General features: G+C 49.6%; 2 protein-coding genes across 2 annotated transcripts; one reads left to right on the plus strand and one right to left on the minus strand.

Annotated features, from left to right (window-relative positions):
- Positions 1 to 290: 290 nt before the first annotated feature.
- On the plus strand, positions 291 to 12,286 carry MATCAP1 (microtubule associated tyrosine carboxypeptidase 1). The gene is given in 9 exon segments (XM_081962879.1): positions 291 to 392; positions 394 to 448; positions 451 to 489; positions 1,986 to 2,572; positions 4,575 to 4,718; positions 5,799 to 5,931; positions 9,666 to 9,971; positions 10,546 to 10,643; positions 11,267 to 12,286. Coding segments are annotated over 9 exon segments (1,614 nt in total). The 5' UTR covers positions 291 to 305; the 3' UTR covers positions 11,432 to 12,286.
- A 1,433-nt stretch (positions 12,287 to 13,719) lies between these two features.
- Positions 13,720 to 21,305, minus strand: CIAO2B (cytosolic iron-sulfur assembly component 2B). Its single transcript, XM_081962925.1, has 5 exons — positions 20,825 to 21,305; positions 20,663 to 20,740; positions 20,459 to 20,584; positions 17,261 to 17,306; positions 13,720 to 16,715 (listed from the first exon to the last, which is right to left on the minus strand). The coding sequence occupies exons 1-5, from the start codon at positions 20,966 to 20,968 to the stop codon at positions 16,618 to 16,620; spliced, it is 492 nt and encodes a 163-aa protein (XP_081819051.1). The 5' UTR covers positions 20,969 to 21,305; the 3' UTR covers positions 13,720 to 16,617.
- Positions 21,306 to 22,869: the final 1,564 nt, after the last annotated feature.

Genomic DNA, 22,869 nt, shown 5'->3' on the forward strand with positions numbered 1-22,869 from the left:
GGAGCCCGCGGGCCGTTTTCCAGGCGGAGGGGCCGCCGTGACCCTCCAGCGCCCGCAGCCAGAGGCCCTTCGCGGGGCCGGAGACAGGACAGCGCAGCTCGGGCCGGGATGCGACCACGGCCACCACTTCGGAGGGGGAAACCGCACAGCGGCGGCTCTCCTTCCCTCTCGGGCCGTGCCTGGCCTCCAGGGGGAACCGAGCGAGCGGCGCCCCCCGAAGTTGGGCCCGGCCCGGCTGCCCCTCCCCCCTCCCCGCGCGGACGCCTGGCCGGGGCGGCGGGGGCGGCGAGGCGCGGCGACTGAGCATGCTCCGGGGGCGGGGGGGGGGGAGGCGGCGCGAGGGCGGCGGGCCCGGTGCTGGCCAAGCGGGCGAGAGACCCTCTGCGGAGCGAGGCGTGGCCGGCAGGAGCCCCCGCGGAGACCGCAGCCCTCCCCTCGCCGCGCCGGGGCTGCCGGGGGGGCTGAAGCGAGGCGGCGGCGGCGGGGCAGGTGGGTGAAGCTGGGGCTCAGCCCGTCGCCTGTGCTGGGACGGGCGCAGAGCAGCGGGCGGAGGGAAGAGGCCGCCCAAGGAAGCCGCTCCAGCCGCGGACGGAGCGCTTTCGGGCGGGGGGTGGGTAGAGGGCGTCCTCGTGCTCCGCAGCGGGAGGGGCGCTGCAGCCGGGACGCCCTGTGGAGCCTGGGGGAAGGGGCTGCCTGGGAAGCCCCCCACCCTTGGGGCTCCGTGCCGGCGAGGCCCTGCAGCTGCCCCCTTGGAGCCCGAGGGCGAGGCAGGCGGCGGTCGGCGGCTGCCGGGCTTTGAGGAAAGGCTGGCTGGAGAGGAGGCCGGCGGGAGCGCTCTGCTCCCTCCGCAGCGGCCGAGGCGCCTGGGCCGGAGGGGCCTGGCTGGGGAGGGGGGCGGAGAGGCGCTCGGGGGACGCGGACCCCCCTTGGGCCTTGGCCGGGGGCTCCCCTCGCCTTCCCCAGAGACCCCCGGGATGGGCAGTCCGGGAAGGAGAGGAGGGCCGGGGAGTGGCTTGGGCGTGGCCAGGGGGTTCGGTTCAGAGATCCCCCAAGACGGCGGTTCCGGTCCTGGCTTGAGAGGAAAAGCCTCCGGGGATGACACGGCACGACGCCTTTTCCTCTAGCGGGGGAGTCGGCAGCGAAGAGGTTAAATGGAGCCCCTTTAGTGGCATAAAAGGGAGCAGAGTGCCTGGATGTGGCTGGAGTGCAGAGTGGGAAGCTTCCATCCAACCCACTTAGCCTCCCTTAACTCCATTCTCCCCCTGCTCCTTTCCTGAATCAAACCTGGGCTTGGCCTCAGCATGTGAGGACGTGCCACTCCCCCCCTGCATGCACCCCCTTAAGAATGCATCACACCCACCTATTCATCATGGCCCTGACTGGTTTTGGGGACAGAGCTACAAGATGCTCAGAATCTCCAGAAAAGGAGAAGCATGTAAATTGCAGTTGAGCCCTGTGCACATTCCGGCTGGGAGGGCTGGGAAGGAGGATTTCAGACTGGCACAAGGGGAGCCCTTCAAGCAGCTCCTCTTTTTCATTGGGTGCCCCCCCCCCCCCCCGTCTTCAGGACGAGAGGAGCTGCAGCCTGGGACTGGGCCTTCCCTGACTCACAGGCCGGCAGGGGCTTTCCCGCAGCGCATCTCTTCTGCAAGCGCTGAGGTGAGGTTGGGGCCTTGGACTGGGGAGCAGATTGTCATCTCCCATCTTCCTCAGAGGCCCCCAGAGACCCTCCCTTCCTGGGGAACCAACCCAGGAGCCGGTCTAGTCTAGTGATGAAGCCTCCCCTCAGGCACAGACATTTTGGACCAGTCTCCGCCTGGCCTACCTCACAGGAGTGTTGTTGAGAAAATGGGAGGGAGCATCTAATGCAGCTTGACTTCCTGGTGAGTCAGTGTGAATGTAGCCACTAAATGCAGCCCCATCTGAAGACGGTCCTTTTCCCTCTGTTTGCAGCACTCTCCCAATCCCAGGCTTGCCTTCATGAGGCCTCCGGTGGCTACACGATCACAAGATGGTGCTTGACTCTCCAGCCTATCATCCGCCATTGCCTCCGGGGGTTTTCCAGGCAGACCCACAACCCGGGAGAGGTGGGAGGAAGAAAGAGGGCCCTCCATGTGTCAGGGGGCACCCAGGCTCCTTCCTTTCCTCTCCTCCGCCTCCGGAGTCGGATTCTTCGGGCCCTGGAAAGAGGACCAAGCAGCCGAAACTCCTCCGGGGCTTGGGAGGCCCCCCTGCCCTGCGTCCCTGCCTCGCCTTGCAGGGCCCTTGCAGCTGGATGCACCGGAGCGAGAGCAGCTGCCTGGTGAACCAGAAGGACTGGGGGTGGGGCCGGATCCGCAGCGCTGCCTCCCTCCCTCACCTGCCCAGGGCCAGAGCCGAGGAGAGGGCATGCCGGGCCAGGAAGAGGAGCCCCTGTTTACTGGTGGCCCTACGGCCAGCCAACCTGGAGGCAGAGCGAGAGCGATTCTTCCGGTCTTCGTTTTCCTACAACCCTCAGTTTGAATATGGGGAGTCCGTCCCTGAAGCCGCGCTGGAAAAATACGGAGAGGCCTCTGGGCATTTCCTGGTGCAGGTAGCCTTCCCTCCGGCCAGCTCGTGCGGCTCTTGCCCAGAGGGATCCCATCAAAGAGAAGCTGCCTTGGCTGGATGAGGACCATTGGAGGGGACCAAAGGGTCCATCCGCCTGCAGGCAGCAGGATTCCCTGCCCCATCCCTGCTGAGAGGATGCCCGGGGAAGAGCCTTGGCATTTGTACCCTTCCAAATGTCCTTCCCAAAGCCTTGGAAGGCAGCCCAGGATCAGCACTCCAGGAGAAGCACTGGCACTGTCCACTGGCCAGGCCCCATAAAACTTCCCTCCAGTGGCTGCTGGGAGCAGAGCAGCGGGGGCAAGCATGGCCGCCCTCCCGGGCGCCTGCATGCCTGGTCAGAAAGAAGGACCTGCCAGGGGAAGGCGAGCGGTGCGGGGAGGAGAGCAGGGTCTGCTCATCACTGGACTTTGTTTTGCAGCTCATGCCAAGATGTTGAGCTGATTTCCCAAATTCTCAGACTTTCTGTTCTGGCACCAGGCCATCTATTGCCCCCCTTCTTAAGAAATCTTCAAGGCAAAGGATTGACTGTCTAATCTCCTTCTTTTCCAGGTCTTGTCATGATGCGCACAGCTGGTTATTTTACACAAGCATCTTGGCAGTGGCAGCCCTCCCCAAACTGAATCCTTAATTCACAATCATTTACAAATTGCACTATTAGCCCCAGGATCTCTCCGAATTAACCCCCCCCTCCTTTAGGAACACTGCTTTGAGTAAAACGGTTTCCTCCCTTACTAAAGAGGAATTTGAAAAATGGCAGGCTAAAAGAATAGGATAAATGGAAGGATCCAGTGCCACCAAATTTGCCACTGTAGCAAGGCTAAGCAACTGCAACCCGAATTGCTTCCAAGGAGGTCCTGGTATGGGGCCTGGCGTGCTGATAACCGACCACGGGGCTACCATGGCCGGCATTTGCCCATTTGATTTTCAGATACTTTATGACCTTCTCCAGGTCTGTCCCCTGGTGGTATCAAACCCTAAACCTGGACCAGCAAAACAACATTTCTGTGTTCACACAACATGAGAGCTCCCCCTCCCCCCGTAATCAACTGCAGTTACTTAATGCGAAGATCTGATTCAGGTGCCATGCTAATATAAGGAATGATTCCATACCACCTGAATCACCTGACTATTTAGTCCAGGGGTGTCCAAACTTGGGAACTTTAAGACTTGTGGACTTCAACTCCCAGAATTCCCCAGCCAGCCATGCTGGCTGGGGAATTCTGGGAGTTGAAGTCCACAAGTCTTAAAGTTCCCAAGTTTGGACACCCCTGATTTAGTCTAATGCCGTGATGGCAAACCTATGGCACCCTTGCCACAGGTCACACGCAGAGCCATTTGTTAGGGCACGTGAGCCATTGCCTTGTTAGCTCCAGCGTGCATGTGTGCGCTGGCCAGCTGATTTTGGCCTTCTTTTGAGGCCGTTTTTCGCCCTCCGGAGGCTTCAGGAAGTTCGGGAACAGACTTTCAGTTTGCTCATAGGGCCATTTTTCACCCTCCCAGGCCTTCAGGAGGCTTCCCTGCAGGCTCCGGAGGGCATAAAATGGCCCTACAGCCAAGCCAGAAGTCTGTTCCTGAACTTCTGGTTTGCCCATAGGGCTGTTTTTTTGCCCTCCGGAGGCTTCAGGGAAGCTCCTGAAGCCTCCGGAGTGTCTCGGGGGGGGGGGGGGAGGCTGTTTTCTTCCTCCCAGGCTTCCAAGAAAGCCTCTGGAGCCTGGGGAGGGTGAAAAAAACATGCCAAAAGCAGGGGGGAGTTGTGCACATAGCATTATGGGTGTGACACTCCCACGCATGACTTCCCCCCCCCCCGGGCTCCCCCCACTTTTGGCACGCAATCCCAAAAAAGTTAGCCATCACTGGCCTAGTGAGATTTGTGAATCCAGTCTTCACGTCAGCTACCTGCGTGTTCCGCGCAACCTTCATTGGTCCCACCCCAGACCAGAGCACAACCTAGAGCTTGTGACACCCGCTTCATGTATCTGTTTCAGGCGACTGGAATAATCAATGCTGTCCTTAAAAAATACGGCACTTATGAGAGCTTTGAGGCCTCCAATGGTGGAAAGCTACTTACCAAATGCCAAATCTGGTCCATCACCAGGAAGTATATGCAGAAGGAAGGCTGCTCTGGAGAGGTCAGTTCTAGGGGTCTGCTCCAAAGGGAACCATCTTTTTTTCCCCCAAAAAAAGTCCCCCCCCCCCATAACCACTCTTCTATCATTAATCTTACCGTGTGTCATCTGGATGCAATCTTTGTGTCATCATATTTAACAGTTACATCATTTTAAATCTTTATTTTATCTTTACATTTATATTTCAATTGCCTTTTAATTCAACTCCTCCCCTGTGTTCTTTTCCAAATTATTCAATTTTCCGTTTCTTTTTGTTTATATTCTTTTTCTATCCAGTGATAAAAACATCCCCATATCTTATAATACTCTTGACTCTTCCTTCTCCTTAATTGCCAACGTTAATCTGTTCATTTCTGCACAGTCTAATATTTTTGTAATTACCTCTCCCTCTGAGGGAATTTTTTCCATTTTCCAATTTTGTGCAAATACAATTCTAGCTGCAGTTATTACATGAATAATTAAATATACATTTTCTTTACTATATTTCTCTGGTAAAATTCCCAACAAAAACAGTTCCGGATTTAAATCAATATGCTGCTGTTATCATCCTTTCCAACCACATATGAATTTTGGCCCAATATTTTTTGCCTCTGCACATGTCCACCATGTGTGATTATACGATCCCGGCGTCTGGTGACACTTCCAACACTTGGTTGATTAGTCTTTAAACATTTTTGCCAATCTTTCTGGTGACATATGCCATCTATAAAACATTTTATACAAATTCTCTCTATATGCTGTTGCCATTGTTAATTTATAATTCCTTTCCCATAATTGCTGCCACTTCTCAAGTTCTTCTGTACATCCAAAAATATTTGCCCATGCTATCATTGTTTCTTTTACTACTCCTACTACTACTAACTTATCACGAAGTAAATAAGTATATAATTTTTTTAATCATTTGCTCTTCTGTTCCTGTATTTCATCCAATTCTGTCAATTCCAAATAAAAGCCATAAAGCATTGCATCTTTTTCATATCTCGATTGTATTTGCAACTTCATGTACCAAACCACATCTATCCCAAAGGGAACCCTCCTGAGATCTCCTGTCTCCATTGTCTTCCTTCTGTTTCTTTTCTCCAGGTGGTGGTTCAGCTCACAGAAGACCTCCTTTCCCAGGCGGTCATGATGGTGGAAAACAGCCGCCCGACTTTAGCCATCAACCTCTCTGGAGCGCGTCAGAACTGGCTGGAGGGCATGCTGCGCCATGAGATAGGTCAGCCCTGAAAGAGCTCTCCCACTTTTGCCGGCTGTCTTCAAAGTGAGCTTAGATCATTTGGAAATGCATAGAACACGCTGGCCTTGGTGAGATGAGAAGTGACCCAGAGGTTTTCTTCTTTTCCTGAATTGGTTGGGAGCTTCAGATTTAAAGAAACGCCAAAGAAAGCAAAACCACATCTTGAGGTTTGATCCAATTAGGAACTGGTTTATCCAGTATAAAATACTCCAAGTGCGGTTTATATTTTGTAGGGAGTTTTTCCATTTCCATTTGTCTCTCTTGATGGCATCATAGATTAGAGAACAAACAAAAATATACAAACAAAAAGTTGAGGACTACCTGTATGAAAATCTGGGGCGAGTTGTTTCGATGAATGGATGAAACTCAGCCCTGAGAGACCCTTTTCTCAGTCCCTGCCAATGGTGGCCTTCGCCTCCTCCCTTCCCCAGCATCATTTCTCTGTGCTGATGCTCATCCACCTTCACCCTCTAAGGCTCCAGATAAAATTGGAATATTGAAACTTTTGTTTTGGAATTTTGGAATTAATTATGTAGAACAAACAGCTTCTTGCGGAAAATAGATACTGTCTTGGTTTTTACAAGACAAAAGATAAGCAATTTTATAATTTCAAAAACTGGACACTAGATGGGACAAAAAATTTTAGGCAGAGGAAGCATATGTAAAATGTTCTCACAATGAAAATACTGAAGGAGATGTTTGAAGAATGGAATCAGAAAATAATAGCTACAATTTCACCAATGTAGGTATGTTTGTTTTTATGGATAGATTGTGTCCAAAAGATATTATTCAGGAAAGGACAGGTGTAGAAGAAATTTTATCTGACAAGATAGAGATGGTATCATAGGTGGGTTTACAACTGACAAGCCAAGAATATAGAATACATTATAGAAAAAGCTGTTTCACTGAATTCACAAAAGAAACTGGTAGAGATTTCTAAAAGTAAAATACAAATGACCAACCAAGAGAATGACCTGGATAATTTTTTTAAAAAAGAGGCTTATTAAACCCTTGAAAAACTCTGTGATGGGACAAAAAAGAAATGAAGAGAACTCAAATATTTGAATGAATTTAAAATTATTTCAAAAATAAAAGGCGGCTGATGAATGGCCCCTGGCCAGCTCTGGGAGGGGCAGTGACGTCACGCGGAGGAAGTTGGGAGTGGTGGGCCCTGCTTTCATGGCCCAACTTGTGGCTGGTCCTGGAAACTGGACTGGACGTGTCAGTCATGTTTCAGACCATGATGAAGTAGTAAGACAGCCTTGGTGGAGCTTGTGGATGGTTTTGGTGCATCTATCCGTGTTTACCCTGATCTCTTGGTGATTTTTAATACCTTCAGCACTGATGTCCTCCTGAGCTGGCTACCTGAGCTGCGGGGGCGGGGGCACTGTTTTAGGGGAGTTCCTTTCTCCAGGACCAGTTTCCGTTGTTGGGGCAGAGAGGTGGCTCCCTCAGCCTCTTCATTGTAGGGTGCTGGGCTTCTAGCCTCTTTCCCCGCATATTCCACAACTACATGAAACAATATGCTGATGACACCTCATTATATTTTTCAATCCTGGGCTTGGCCAATCAGGGCTCCTCCGTTCCAATGCTTGGAGGCTGCACAGGTATGGATGGGAACAGCTGTCTCTAACTCAATCCTGGGTGTTTCCAGGATCGGCCATGTTCCACCCTTCGTTGTGGAAGCAGCAGCATTTCCCATTCAAGAGTGGTGTGTAGTCTGGGGGTTTCCCAGAATTCTTAGCTCTTGCTAGGGGGGTGTATAAATGGTGAGCCCAAAGTGTCCCTATTGTTTCCGTTCCATTTTATTTAGGTTAACAATAAGACCTTCAGTAACGTTTTAAAAAATAAAACTACCATCATAGTATAAGACATTAACTAGGAGATCCTGGATATTTAACCATTAAAAGATCAATTTATTTAAAATATTGAAGTGGAATTAACAGTGGCATTGGTTTCTAAATATTTTTCAGTTTCGATGTAAAATTCATTTTCACAACATTACTTCTTTCCCAAAAACCTACAGTTTCATCTACTATTCTCTTTCTTCTGGGTGATACATTTTGAAATGCTCTTAGTACAGTATTTGTTCTTGCAGGCAGTAATTCATAGCTACTGAGCAGCTTCTAGATAATATACAAAGCTTAACTTTTTAATACATCTTTAGAACTTTCTAACCAATTGGGATTATATGTATTGTATTTCCCATAATATTTACCATATACTGTAACTGTATCACTTCTACACATTGAGCTAGAGCCGTGATGGCACGTGGAGCCATTTGTTAGGGCATGCGAGGCGTTGCCCTGTCAAGTCCAGCGCACATGCGCACACTGGCCAGCTGACTTTGGCCTTCATTTTCGGCCATTTTTCACCCTCTGGAGGCTTCCCTAAACAGACTTCCGGTTTACGCCTTGGGCCATTCTTCACCCTTTGGAGGGCGAAAAACAGTCCTACGGGCAACCCAGTTTGCATGTTGGGCTACTTTTTGCCCTCTGGAGACTTCAGGGAAGCTTCCGGAGGGCCTCGGGGTGGGAGGTGCTTTCGCCCTCCCCAGGCTCCTAGAAAGCCTTGAGCCTGGGGAGGGTGAATAACGGATCCATTATGCACCAAAAGCAGGGGGAGGGCAGGGGTCGTGCAGGCATGCGTGAGGGGGTTTCAGACGCATAGAATTATGGGTGTGGGCATACCTGGGCACAACCCCCCCTGTGTTCCCCCCGCTTTTGGCACGCGATGGCAAAAAGGTTAGCCATTACTGAGCTAGAGAGTTAATAAACATTGAAAAAAATGCTAGGGTTTGCATATAACAGCATTTTGCCCTCAAAATCAGTTAAGCAAATTCCTTTCATCTCATGAATTTGTCCTTATTTGGCCTGTTATCAGATTGGCCATGGCCAGTTCCCAAATTGCTTTTTAAATATTGATAAAAGAATTCCATTGGTAATTACACAAGCCGAGATCCTTCCCAAATAGAGAATTGCTGATTGTGCACCACTTGCGCCATTGTCTGGACCAAACTGCCCTTCTCACTGTCACCTATGTACCCTAGCCATCTCCCGTGTGGACTACTGTAACACGCTCTATGTGGGGCTTCCCCTGAAGAGCATGCGGAAGCTTCAGCTGGTTGAAGAGGCCAAGTGGCCCATACAGTTTGAAGTTTCAATTTGTGTTGGCTGCAGTGGCTTAGTGGCTAAGATGCTGAGCTTGTCGGATCAGACAGGTCAGCAGTTCGGTGGTTTGAATCCCTAGCGCCGCCTAACAGAGCGAGCTCCCGTTACTTGTCCCAGTTTCTGCCAACCTAGCAGTCCGAAAGCATGTAAAAATACGAGTAGAAAAATAGGAACCACCTTTGGTGGGAAGGTAACAGCATTCCATGCGCCCTTTGTGTTTAGTCATGCTGGCCACATGACCATGGAGACGTCTTCAGGCAGCACTGGCTCTTGGGCTTTGAAACCGAGATGACCACTGCCCCCTAGAGTTGGGAACAACTAACACAAATGTGTGAGGGGAACCTTCACCTTTACCTATGTTGGTTATTGATTTGATTCTGGGTGCAATTCAAGATGCTGGTTATTACCTTCAAGGCCCTACACGGCTTGTGGTCAGGGTATTTGAAGGAGGTGCTGATTTCTTGAACAAAACGAAGGGATGTTCAATAGAAGCAAAGCCAGTTTTCAAAGCAAGATTATAATGAGATGCATCCTCTTTCCTAGGCACCCACTACATCCGTGGAGTCAACAATGCCTCCCAGCCATGGCACAGCTCAGAAGGCCGCAAGCAGTACAGGCTGAAGCCTGCCAACCCCACGGAGGAAGGGCTCGCCAGCCTGCATAGCGTCCTCTTCCGCAAGCAGCCTTTCCTCTGGAGGGCCGCCCTGCTCTATTACACCGTCTGCCAGGCTGGGCACATGTCCTTCTGCGAACTCTTCCGGGATTTGGGGCGCTACGTACAGGATGCGGGAGTGCGTTGGGAGTACTGCGTGCGAGCCAAGCGAGGCCAGGCCAACACCTCATTGCCAGGTAGGGGGGTGCAATAGGGCCACCCTTTAACCTTCCTGGGCCTCCTGACCGCCAAGGACAGCTGGCCTACCCTGTGCCTTCTCTTCTACCTTTCTAGCCCGTTGGTCCCTGGAAGAGAGTGCCAGGAAGCGCCTGCCTGCCCTCCATTCAGGGGGGAAAGGCCTGTGTGACCATCAGCACCCCAATTTCTGATCCTCCTTGCCACAGTCCCTGCAGCCACTGGGCTTTCAAAGTATTTGTCCCTGTGGAGGCTTTTTAGCAACCTAATTGACATGTGGGAGGTTTGGGGGGGCTTCAGCAGCAGCCCACCCCCTCAAGGCCAACTTTCTTCTCCCCTCCCAAGTTTTCAAAAGCATGGAGGCAGAAAGAAGCGGCCAGTCAGAGAGCAAGCCTTCCCTCGCAACCTCCTTCCGAGTCCAAAAGGATTCCTTGGTGACTTTTTCCAGAGGCAGCAGGCACAGATCCCTTTGGCGGGATGTCTGTGGTGCCAAGCACAAGGTGGCCGGGGGCTCTGAACTGGAAGCAGGGGTTTGGGTCACGCACACAGTATTGGCTGGTTCTTCTTCGCTTGCAGGCTGCTTCAGCAAAGACCAGGTGTACCTGGAAGGAATCCTCCAGATCCTTCGGCATCGACAAACAATTGATTTCCGGTTGCTGGCTGCACTAGGGAAGGTACGTGGAGCCCACTTGCTTTTCTCGGAGACAGACAGAGGGTAAGGCAGAAGGGCGGCCAGAGAAGTCTTGGATCTCCAATTGCTGAGACCTTTGCTTTTGAGAGGAAAGGGGCCACTTTCCCCCTAAAAACTATGTTGCCTAGCGCAAGCTTGGACTTAAGTGATGTTCGCACCAATTGAGCCAGGATTAACATTCCGTGAGTAATATTTCTCCAACAGACCCAGGGTCTTTTTTTATCACTCATTTAATATTCACACCTTGGAAAACAATATTTGCAGGGGACCTAACTTTAACAAACTGCTCCTAAAGTCCCCCTAACTTTAGCAGCTGTATTTCTTCTCAAGGCTGGCCCAAAGGATCACATGGGTTACCAGGTTTGAAGCAAAAGTCAGTGCGAATGGAAGGCCCCGTGCTTAAAATCCAGGACGACTCATAGCTAGGTTTATGCGTGGAAGGCATTGGGAGAGTCCCATGGCTGGGTTGGGCGATGACCAGTGCCTGGCCCTGCTCTTTCCGCTGGGCGAGGTAGCCAGGTATGGAACGCAGGCTATTGTGATTGCCGGTCTTGTATCACAAAGAGATCTAAATCAAGTCAATGAGCTAACCTGTCCTCTGTTCAGGTCTCTTATGAAGATGTGGACCACCTGAAGAAATACGGGGTGCTGGGGAAGGCACGAATCCCCCACTTCATGCAGGACCTTGAACGGTATATGCAGCAGCTCAACCACATAGTTGCCACCAATTGTCTCAGTGATGAGGAACTGGAACTGCTGATGCCGGAGTGAACTTGCTACCTGCCCCTCTGCCACCTCTGCTGCACAGGCTGTGCTCTAAGATGCCTGAAGTCCCAAAGGAGAATTTTGTTGGACTTTGGCCTGCTGGAAACAAACCCATGGCTATTGGTGTTCTATTTATTCTATTTATTGGGGGTGTCTAGTTTGACTGTGAAGTGAAGCAATCAGAGCAAGGCCAGACCTTTTGAGGGTCCTGAGAGAGAATCCAGCTACCTCTCCTGGACGTTGGCTCTTGGTCAGAGATGCTCTTAAGCAGATTGACAAAGATCAAGATCTGGATTATGCCTTTCCTCTGTGGGTGGGTTAGTCTAGATGGTTTGGAACCTGCTAAAATATCCTTAGGCAATATTTCCGGGGTTCTCCAATTGAGCCAACTGAGAATGATCTCCAGATGGCCAGAAAAGGTTTTTAAATACGCTGCTTAAGGGCAGGTGCAGAAGTTCTTCAGCATGACTTTGGTATTCCTTGCTTTCTAATGGTGTTTGAAATTATATCTGTAACTGAGCGAACTTTCAATCTGGCCTGGTTGTGCTTGACAAAGGCCACAGGTGGCTAAAGGGAGCCTGGAAAGAGGCTGGTTCAATTCTCAGTAAATCACAGCAGATCCCAAGAATTTCAGACTCCAAATGGTTTTTTTTACAAGGGCAACAAAAGGCCTTCCTCCCTCACACGTTCACCTCCACACTTGCACCTTAATCCTCAGCACAGCTGTCCTATTGCCACCCGATACCATCCGTTTGCCCTCAGTGGGCTCTAGAAAATGCACAGAAGAACATGAAGAACTGAAGTCTGCCCAGGGCTGGTTTCCAGGCAGGTTCTTAGGCTTTGGTGCCAGGACAAAAACTATCTTGCCTTCCAAACCACAACTAACCAACTCCCCCTGGCCTTCATCCCAAATGTAAGACATGAATAGCTGCCCTTATTCTTCTGCTAGTTCCAGGGTCTAAGGATAGAGGAGGTGATTGGGCTGTAGAGTCAAATGGTAAGCCATTTGGCAAGTGGTCACTCATGGTGGGGAGACGGGTTATCTTAAGGCAAACTCTTGGCTTTAACAGGAGAACAGTTCTGAGGCTCTCTGGTACAGAAAAGGGTTTTGATGCCCGAGTCTGTCCTGCTGGGCTTAGGAGCAAGATCTTCTGTCATTTTGCCACCTGAGGTGGGTGGGTGGTTTTTCTGCCTCTTCTTACTGTTGAGGATGGAGAAAACGGCCTGCTCTTCCCAAGCAGCCTTCAATAGCCTGATGACCTATGCCCAGCAAGGACTATAATGGGGCAGCTGGGACTAATCAGGCCTGTTCTTGAGTGTAATACAGCCTCTCCATCCTCAGGTCAAAGGGCAGACCTGCCAGTGGCCTTTTGCCCTTTCAAACTTTGCTTATTTGTAGACCTTTGACCCTCTTCCTCAGCCTTTTCAGTTTGATACCCCATCGATGAGTTGGGACTAAAATGGCAAATCCCAGGCTGTCACAGGTAAGGAGGGGGGGGGAGCGCCACAAACTGGAAGAGCAGCTCCACGGCATGCACGCATGGGAGCACCGGAAACCGGAATACAACTTCCCCAGCGCGCATGACAGGAAGCTGAGCTGGTTTCCAGCGTGTGCATGCACACTGGGGAACTGGTGTTCTGGCTCCTGGCATGCGTGCACACACGAAGAGCAGCTGGCCGGGGTGCATCAGAAACCAGGAGGTCACCTTTCTGGCACATGTATGCGTGCTAGGGAGCTGCTCTTCCTGTTTCTGGCGCTCCCACGTGCATGAAGACCAGCTGGCCAGCACAGCAGAACCCGGAAAAGCCACCGGAGACGGCTGGCCTGCCTAGAGCGATGGCTCTGTGCGCTATAGGTTCACCATCACAGAACTAGAGTGATGACTTTGTTCAGATGAAGGACTAGACTTGGCCCTTGATGTCCTGGGATCACATCAAATGTAAATAAAAACAAGAATCAGAGTAGATCCCCCCCCCCAAAAAAAATCATCTGTTTTAAATTCAATTGAAACTAAACCAATTGAATATAATTATCTGATGCATATAATTTCCCCCTTTTGTCATATTAACGATTCGATTTGACAGCAGCTTCCGGAAAGGCTTTTGAAGGCATCCACTTCCGTGACTTCGTTGCATTTTGTTTATTCCATCTGAAGAGGCTGAATTGGCCAGGGAGCTGAAAGGATTTGCAACCATAAGTCAATATAAAACTTCTTTGGCAGGCAATGGCCAACGGAGGCATCATTAACCAATGTTAACACCATCAACTACCATAAAAGAATCTAATTGCAATATTGACACAGCAATTATCCAAAGAAACTTTATTGTGTTCTATTTTCAAACACAGGAAATGAAGGACTTGCATCCATGTATTAAATGATATTTAATTGAACTCCTTTTAAAAGGGTTTATTAGTTTCTGAACGCTTCCTTGCTGATAGCTTATGCTGCTGAAATGTACAGAATACAGGAGACCCCAGAGCCTTTCAGACCAATGGCTGTCCAATTGCCTTAAAAACTTCCAGGGATGGAGCATCCCCAACAAATGGAGGGTAGCCACTCACTGGTCAATTGTTCTCATTGTCAGGAAATTTCTTTTTAGTTCTAGGTTGGGTCTCTCTAATGATCGTCCACCCATTACTTGTCTTGGTGAATAGTTTAGCCCCTCAAATATTGAAACACTGCTATGTCACCCCTGATTCTTTGTTAGACGAGACATAACCATTTATTACAAGTGTTTGTGTTTCTCGCCAGCCGCCTAATCATCTTTGTTGCTCTTTTCTGCACCACTTCTAGAGTCTCAACTTCTTTTTTGAATTGTGACTAGAAGTGGATGCAGTATTCCAAATGTGGTCTTACCAAGCTAGCATACAGGGTATTCACACTTCACGTGACTTTGATCCCTGTTGATGCAGCCTAGGACTGCACTGGCTTTCTTGGCAATTGTGGCACACTGCTGGCTTATTTTTAAGTGGCCGTCCACTAGGACCGGTTCTATGAAGCCCTACAGCACCTTATAGAATCAAAACCAAAAAACGATGTCCTTATCGTTAGGGGGGATTGGAATGCTAAAGTAGGAAGCCAAAAGATAACCGGAATAACAGGCGACTTTGGCCTTGGAGCACAAAATGAAGCAGGGCACAGGCTGGTAGAATCTTGACAAGAGAATATGATGGTCATAGCAAACCCTCTTTTCCAACAACTCAAGAGACGACTCTACACATGGACATCACAGTTGGTCAACACAGAAATCAGATGGACTATGTGCTCTGCAGCCATAGGATAAGGTGAGTCAGTTAGTTTCGAAAGATGTTCTTTCCAGTTCTTGTGAGGTCTGCCAAAAGCCCTTCAGGTAGGTGTTGTAGACCATGAACTAAGCATTGAAAGCTCTGACATCAATACCACCTCTTAAGCCAGCTGTTTACTTCAAAAGTTCTGTCTTTCCTCACTGGATGCTTACGTTTCATTGGGAGCACAGAAGAAAACGCCACCATTGTCCCCACCTCTCTGGCCTTCCTGCCTAGGTGCTCCTAGTCTCTTGGTCGTTTCCACATGAAAGAGAAAAGGATAATAATCTGTGGACTTAGTTATTTTAGTAAGCCTCTCAGTCGCATCATGGATCTTCGGTCCTGGGTGACAGCAAACTTCCCTAGTTACATCGATTGGTCTGGTTCAGTTTCTTTGAGCACCAAGTCTCGTATCACGAACACTTATTTTTTTCTTTAAAAAATCTGATCTTTTTTTCTATAATTGGTACACTCAATGATGAGTTTGCTCGCTTTCTTCCAAAGGGAGGTAATGAAATTGATGTTTCACTCCAGCAGGCCTAGATTAGACTGGATTTTTTTTGGGGGGGGGGGTGTTCCCCTTCTATTAGTGATAAGTTTGCCATCTGCCTATCTCTAAAGGTTCATTTTCTGTGTTAAGTCAGTTGTTGCTTACTGTGTTAAGTTTGGTTGCAAGCTTCTTCCCTGAATTGAGTTTCTCATTTTGTTGTTTGAATCTCAAAGTAGCTCTACATGTCTCTAGGCCCTTTGCTTTTTTCTCTAGATCTTTAATTGCTTCAGGTTTTTCAGTTTACATTTTGTAGAGATATAATTTGTGTTCTCTATAGGTATAAATATATATACATATATATGATACATTTTACAAATAGGTAGATGGCCTCTGGGCATGTGCTGTTTGCCTTTAGTCCATTAGCCTCCCACTTTTCTAGGGTGCCCCACCCTCTTATGTTGGTGCTCTGGAAAAAGGAATCCAGATGAAGGGCTGAGTTGTTCCAGACCCAGGAAGGAAGAATGGGGCCCCCTGAATGGGAGGTGGAGAAAGGAGAGGGATGCTGCAAAGAGCAACAGGAAACCATGGAACCCTCTGGGGAAGCAAGGAAGCAGGGGAGACAGCGGAAAGAGCTCTTTCCGAGAAAAAAGGAGGCCAAAAAGCTGGGCGTGCAGATGAACAAGGCTAGGAGGCAGAATGGTGGATGCTTTATTACAGGGGTGTCAAACTCAATTCCATTGTGAGCCGCATCAGGGTTGTTTGACCTTTGGGGAGGGGGCAGAGTGGGTGTGGCCAACATGTCACTTGTGTCGGGGGGGGGGGGAACGGACCTGTGGAGGCCCAAATGCTCTGCCAGTGAAAACGGGCTCCTGAGCTCTGTTTTCGGCTGTGATGGCCTCCTGCAACCCTCTGCCAGTCAAAACAGAGCTTGCGGGGAGGGGGCCCTTGTGAACTCCATTTTTACTGGCAGAGCCACCATGGGCTCTGTGACTGCTGCTCTGTTGCAATATTTTCGATGAGGGCTTATTATCCAGAGAGGTCTTATTTTTAGGGAAACAGGGTAGTAATAGGTGGAACCTTGTTAAAGGGAGATCAAATGTAGCAGAAATTTACTGGCAATGAGAACAATTAATGGAATAGCTTGTCTTCTGGGGTTGGGGGGGGGGCTCCCTAAAATAGACCCATTTGACTAGGAAGGTATAAGGCTTCTGTTATTACGAGCACATTCCTCTATTCAAATAGAATATTTCAGAACCACATTTATCCCCAACTCTTGAAAAAATTTAAATGGTCTTTTTGCTAAGGAACTACATTTTTCTTTACTCCAACAGACAAGAGGACAAGTAAAAGACCTTTTTTTCACCAAGAAGCCAGCCTCCACCAGACCTTGAAGATGCTCTCAGAGACACACGGACACTAAGATCGTCCCGACAAGCACTGGTTCACCACCTGCAGCAAGTGCATGTTCTCTAAGGCAGCCGCTACTCTCTCTTTGTCAGCAAGTTGCTTGTTTACTGTGGAAAAGCAGTCCAGATATAATTTTAGTTAGATTGTTGCCTAGCTAAGAGACAGCCAGCAAACAAGCAGTTTATGAGCTCCCCATTTCCTCCCCAAACCAGCAAAAATATGTTTACCAACTTATGCTTAACATATGAACAGTGCAAATGTGGGCATTTTGCCTCAGAGAAACTCAAATATATGACACTTATTTTTGCTATATATATATATATATATACACACACATACACACACATACATACACACACACACTATGAAGGTAGAACATAGATTAAAACAGATGCATAATAAAGCGTTTTAAGATAATTAAATGGGCATTTCTAAAGAACCAATAATCCCAAACGTCTCTTAGAAAGGAATCTGCCCTGTCAGCAGAGGGTGACAAGGGGGGGGGGGGGGGAAACTGTAGGAGAAAAAGGCACTTTTTTTAAAGGGGCAGTAAAAGCATCTGAATCCTCTCTGAAGCACCTTTTTTGCTTTGCTGAACATCCTCAACACAACCTTCTCAAAATGTGTGCTGAACATGAAAGAAAAACATTACCTGCATGCTCAGAAGCATGGGTCCCAGGGGTTATGTGGACATCCACCTGAAAAGGAGACAGCAGTTCAAGTTACCCAGAGCACTGATGGTACCAAGCTTGGGTCCTGAAATGCCTGAAAGAAACAACCAAGCCCAGAGAACGCCAAAGAACCCCTCGCTGAGTTTGCACAGCCCCCTGAAAGGGATGCAACAGCTCTTTCATTGCAATAACTGTTTTAATTTTCAGAAAAAAACAACCCTGATTTTTTAGGTCACGTCCTACCCAGGGCTCAACTTCATTCAGTTCCCCTTGGATGGGGGGCAGAGGCAAGGGCATAGGGAGGAGGGAAAAAGCACGGCCACAAAGAACCTATTTCTCCGGGAGACCTGATGGGCCTTTATGGAAACATCGAGCAATTTTCCCTCCACACACAAGATGCCAATTAAAGTTGACTTTTTGAACAGAAAGCAAAATAGAATAAGTTGGCCAAATCGGAAGACAGATATTGCAAACCTAAATGTGATCAAATTAGAATGTATATATTTTAATTATTGGAATAACTGGATTATTTTTCTTCCCCCCTCAAATCTGTCTGCTTCTCTTGTCTTTTAGTTTGTAAGCATACATTTAGCCTGTTTATTTCTCAGTCCATTCTGGGAGCACCTTCTTTTTGCCAAATAACAAGATCAGTGTCAACAGAAACCTGAACAACGTTGCATGTAACATTAGGGAAGATGCTTGGACCCCCAAGGATCCAAGAAGCCCAACAGCCACCCTGAGAAAAAGGGCAAATCATATCTATGGATGATTCCCAGCTGAAATGAACTGAAGGGCTGTGGAAACCAACAGTGACATCATAGGAGGTCTATTGTCTTGCAGGTGCCCTTAAATGGCACGTGACAATGTGGTTACCAAACCTATTCAAAGCCATCAATAACCTTTTCTCATGATCCACTGCAAGACAAATTATATAGCCAGAAGGGATCTTAAAAGAATCTACTAAGATCACAAGGGACTGAGAAGGAATTTGTTCATTAATTGTTCCAGTTGAGGCTTTGGTGCAAGGAAGCAGGATCCTGGAACTTAACAAATGGATACACAAATGGTGTGATTGAAAAAGGGCTTGATTCTACACAATGGTCCATACTCTCATGGTGAAAAACTTCAGGGAGAAAATGGGACATATCTTAAAAAAACTGGAAAGGAAGGTTTGGGTTGCATCTTGGAAGGAAGGCCTTAAAAAAACGGGGAAAGGGCAAAACTGGGAGTGGCCACCAAAGAAAGGAAGTACGCTCTACCCCACCACTCCCAAAAGGAAGAAATGGAAGCCAGGAAACAGAGAAGCCTGGAGATGGTGTAACTTAAAATCTTGGCTATTCCAATGAAATGAATACGGAAAATAAGCAGGGAGAGTTAAGGATCCCAATCCACGAAGATGACCAAGATGTGATGGGTATCACTGAAATGGTGGGAAAGCACTTTGCAATGGAAGTCAGGGTTCATTCAAAAGGAAAGAAAGGGGGGACACTGTTGGAAATGGGGGTAGTGTGTCCCTCCCTGCTTTTCTTGAGCTTCAGAAGCTTTCAATAGCATTAACTCTGGTATCCTTCTGGACCAGTTCCAGGAGTTAGGAGTACTGGCTTGAGCTGGTTCTCTTCCTCCCTCCTGGACTGGTTCCAGTTGGTGTTGATAGGAGGGGAAAGGTTCTGCTCTCAGCCTCTGCTCTGCAAGGACCCAGTCCTTTCTCCCCTCTTGATTAACAGCCCCATAAAGCTGCTGCGTGGGTATCCAATGGCATGGAGTAAGTTATCCTCACTAGGCTGATGATATACAGTTAAGTGATGCTTGGAGGTTCTGTCTCAGTGCCTGGAGGCTGTCAGGGTTTGGATGGGGAATGACAGGCTCAGCTCAGCCCAAGAGAGGCTGAGTGTTGGGCCCCCTGGTTCTTGGGACTTTCCATCTCTTGTTCCAGATGGAGTTGCACTACTCCAAATGGGATCTGGGCACAATCTGGAGGTCCTTCTGGTCAAAGAACAAGGGGCAGCAGCCGTGGCCTTTGCACAACTGTGTGTTGTGTGCCAATTCTGTTCATTCCTCGACCTGCTCATATTTTAGCCACTCTACAATGGGGCTACCTCTGAAAAGGATTTGAGAGCTTCAGTTGAAGTGCGGTTCAACATTGAGTGCAGTTATGTGCACTTCACAATCCATACCTCTGCTCCACAAGGGGCACTGGTAGCCAATTTGCATCCAGGTTCAATTCGCCCACCCTTTGGAACATCATTCCCCTAGGGATTACAATCAGTCCGACTCTGCTGGTCTTTGAAAAGATCTTGAAAACATGGCTTTGCCAATTGGTATGGGAGCCGGGAAATGTGGCAAAGCTGGCACAGAAATTGTACTAATTACTGACAAATGTGATTGCCTCACTTATGAATCTTATGATTTTAATGATTGTTTAAAGATATGCTATATGTATTTTTCTTTTTTAATGGTTGTGGTTTTTTATTATTTGTAAGCCACCTCCAGGCATGTCTGTTCACAACACACAGCAACTGTATAAATAAGATGACCAGTTTTTCAATGGCGTATGCAACAGTAATAATGGAGGATTGTAACCACCTTGACGACTGTATAAAATCTAATCTGCTAACAGAACTATATATTATCCTTTTTTGCTGTAACTTCAAAGTGGCACACATCTCCTCACACCAAGGGAAAAAATGATGGCAGAAGCGAAGAGAAACTTTCTGACTTATACACCCCCCCCACTCCATTGGCAGAATAGGCTACTGCATGGCGTTTTCTTCTTTTGCTGGATGATCATAGGTCACCAGAAGATCCTGCACTGAGCATGAACTTTCAGATCCCTTCAACCCCCTTAGTCTACTAATAAAAAGAGCAACACGGAGAGCCATGGGGGGCCCAAAAGAAAAAAGTACCTGCTCTTAAGTTTAAACTCTTTGAGTCTAAACCAGGGGTGTCCAAACTTGGCAACTTTAAGACTTGTGGACTTCAACTCCCAGAATTGAGTTGCCAAGTTTGGACACCCCTGGTCTAAACCGTTGCTTTAGAGTTCCACACCAAACACGAGGCAGGGAAATTCTGGCAGAAATTCTGACTTTTCTGGCTATCAGCAAGCAGCTGGCTCTGCAAAGGAGCACCGCCAGAGGTTCCCAGGAGGAGGGAGCGGGCCCCCCAATTCCCCCGCCGCTCACCTTGAACCTCTCCGGGAGGGACCGGATCAGCTTCACTTTGATGGAGAGGCCGATGAGGGTCGCCATGCTGCAGTGCGGGATCGTGGGCGTGAACTCCACCGACACGGCGCTTTCGGGGTCGCTCACCTGCGAGGGGGCACAAGGGGGCTCAGAGGCGGCGCCGGGCGGGGAGCCGCGGGCCCCTCACGCGCTCGGCCTCCGCACCTGCACGCGGAGCTGCTCCACCACGTTCAGCTCCTCCAGGGTCAGCGGGTGCTCGGGGTCGTGGATGCCGCGGATGAGATGTGCTCCGTCAAGGAAGGCTGGGCGCACCAGGGACCCCCCCCCCAACACCGCCGCCCCCCCCCCGGGCCTCCGCCAAAGGATATCGAAGATCTCGCGGTCGTCGATGGCGTCGGGCAGCCCCTCATCCTGCTCGCGCGCTGTGGTCGGCCGCTCGCTCTGGCGCCGAAAAACCAGGGGGTTGGCGTTCTCCAAACCGGCGCCGCCGCCGCCCAGCGGCCCCCCCATGAAGACTGGAGGCCGGGGGCCGACAATGGAAAGCCCGGCTGCGGTGCGGCCTACTTCCGGCGTAAGCGAGATCGTACTACGCACCGCTTCCGGGTGAGACCAGGAGACGTAAGGGCCGGCTCATCTCCCGGCGCCTGCGCAGTAGTTCTCCCGTGGGCCATCGGCCGCCAGTCCCGAAGTGAAGGACTGACGAAGGAACGGAGGCAGAAAACTCCGCTCGGAGCTCCGTGCGCTTCGCTGCCCCCCCCCCCCCCCGTGGTTGGGTTTCGGGATGCTTTCCGGTGAAGCTCCCCGTAGGATACCCCTTTAAGGCGGTTCCTTCTTGACCGCTTCCCTCGCGGCTCGCGCTGGTGAAAGGCTTTCCCTGCGTCCACATTCAATGGTTTTATTTCCCCTGGGCGGTACCGCTGAGGGAGGGGCGGGCTTCAAAAATTTTTTTTACTATCGGTTCTGTGGGCGTGGCCTATTTTGTGGAAGTGGCTTGGCGGTCATGTGACCGGGTGGGCGTGGCCAACTTGTGAAATGTGGTGAAACTCACTTAACAACACTTGCTTAGCAACCAAAATTTTGGCCTCAATTATAGTCCTTTTCTTTCTTTCTTTCTTTCTTTCTTTCTTTCTTTCTTTCTTTCTTTCTTTCTTTCTTTCTTTCTCTTTGCTTCTTTTTCTTTCTCTCTTCTTTCTCTCTTTTTTCTCTTTCTATCTTTCTTTTCTCTCCTTTCTCTCTCTCTCTCTCTCTCACACACACACACACACACACTCACTCACTCACTGGTCTGGGCACATAGACGGAGCCCTTCGTGGGGAGTTATTCTGCATGGATGCGCAGAATCCCAGAGACTGGGAGGGGCACAGCAAGAGCAAGTGGTGACCAGGGAACCGATTCAGGGGCATGACCAGGCTGCCATTACTAGTTTGGAAAGGTATGGCAGATTTTTACTACCTATTTGGCCGAACTGGACTGAACCAGTAGGAACCCAGCTCTGGTCTGAGGATCTTTCTGGAGAGATTCTGCCCCGTCCTGAGGAAGCGGCTTCTCTCTTAGCTGCAGAGCATCGGGTCTGGCGGGACACCTTTACACTGCAGCTTTGCTCCTCTTTTCCTCGGTTAAAAACAATCAACGAGAGCCGTGGGGCCGGGTTTTTCTCCTTCCTGGTGGCGGACATGCCCAATGCCTGCCCTTCCCCCATCAGTCCCATGAAGCAGTTGGAGCTGAGCACGTCGGGCTTTCAAAGGAGCTGGAGGCCGTGCCTTCTAAAGCCGGCTGGCTCAGAGTGGCCCCTTTCTCAGCCTTCCAACTCTGTTAATCTATATCTGTATCAGCCCAACGCCCCCTAAACAAGCAAAGAATCCCTCCGCTCTCAACCCAAAGCACCCACTGTGTAGGGCGGCAGTCCCTTTCTCTCCTACAAGGCGCTATAATAAGTCAAGGACATTCTCACAGTTTGGGGGCTCTGTACAGCTGTTCCTAAGGCTGCCCGTTCGGAATGGAACTCGGAAGCCCTTCTGGGACCTGTGGAATCCACTGGCTGAGCTTGGGAGTCGCAGCCCCAGGGGCTTCATGGGGACCGTTTGGGTCTTGACTTCCCACATCCTCCCCAGCTCTTCCAGTTTCTCATCCTGCTTCTCCTTGATGTTGGCACCGCCATGACAGCTGCTGTCTTCTGGTTCTTATCTGCTACCAGGATGTCAGGTTGACTGGTCGGTAGTTGCCCACTTGTCTGGATCTAGTAGCCCCACAGGTCCTTATCTCTCTTTGTGTTCCACAACCTTAAATGGGACCTTACATTAAAACCCGGAAGAGTGTAGCCTGTATTCTGTGCAGATGTTTCCGTACACAAGACCAGTGTCTGTCTGCTGTTCTTCCCCACATTGTACGCCCTGCCACTAAGTGCTGGGCTG

Source organism: Natrix helvetica (assembly GCF_964273705.1).
Source record: "Natrix helvetica genome assembly, chromosome: 10".
NCBI lineage: Eukaryota > Metazoa > Chordata > Lepidosauria > Squamata > Natricidae > Natrix > Natrix helvetica.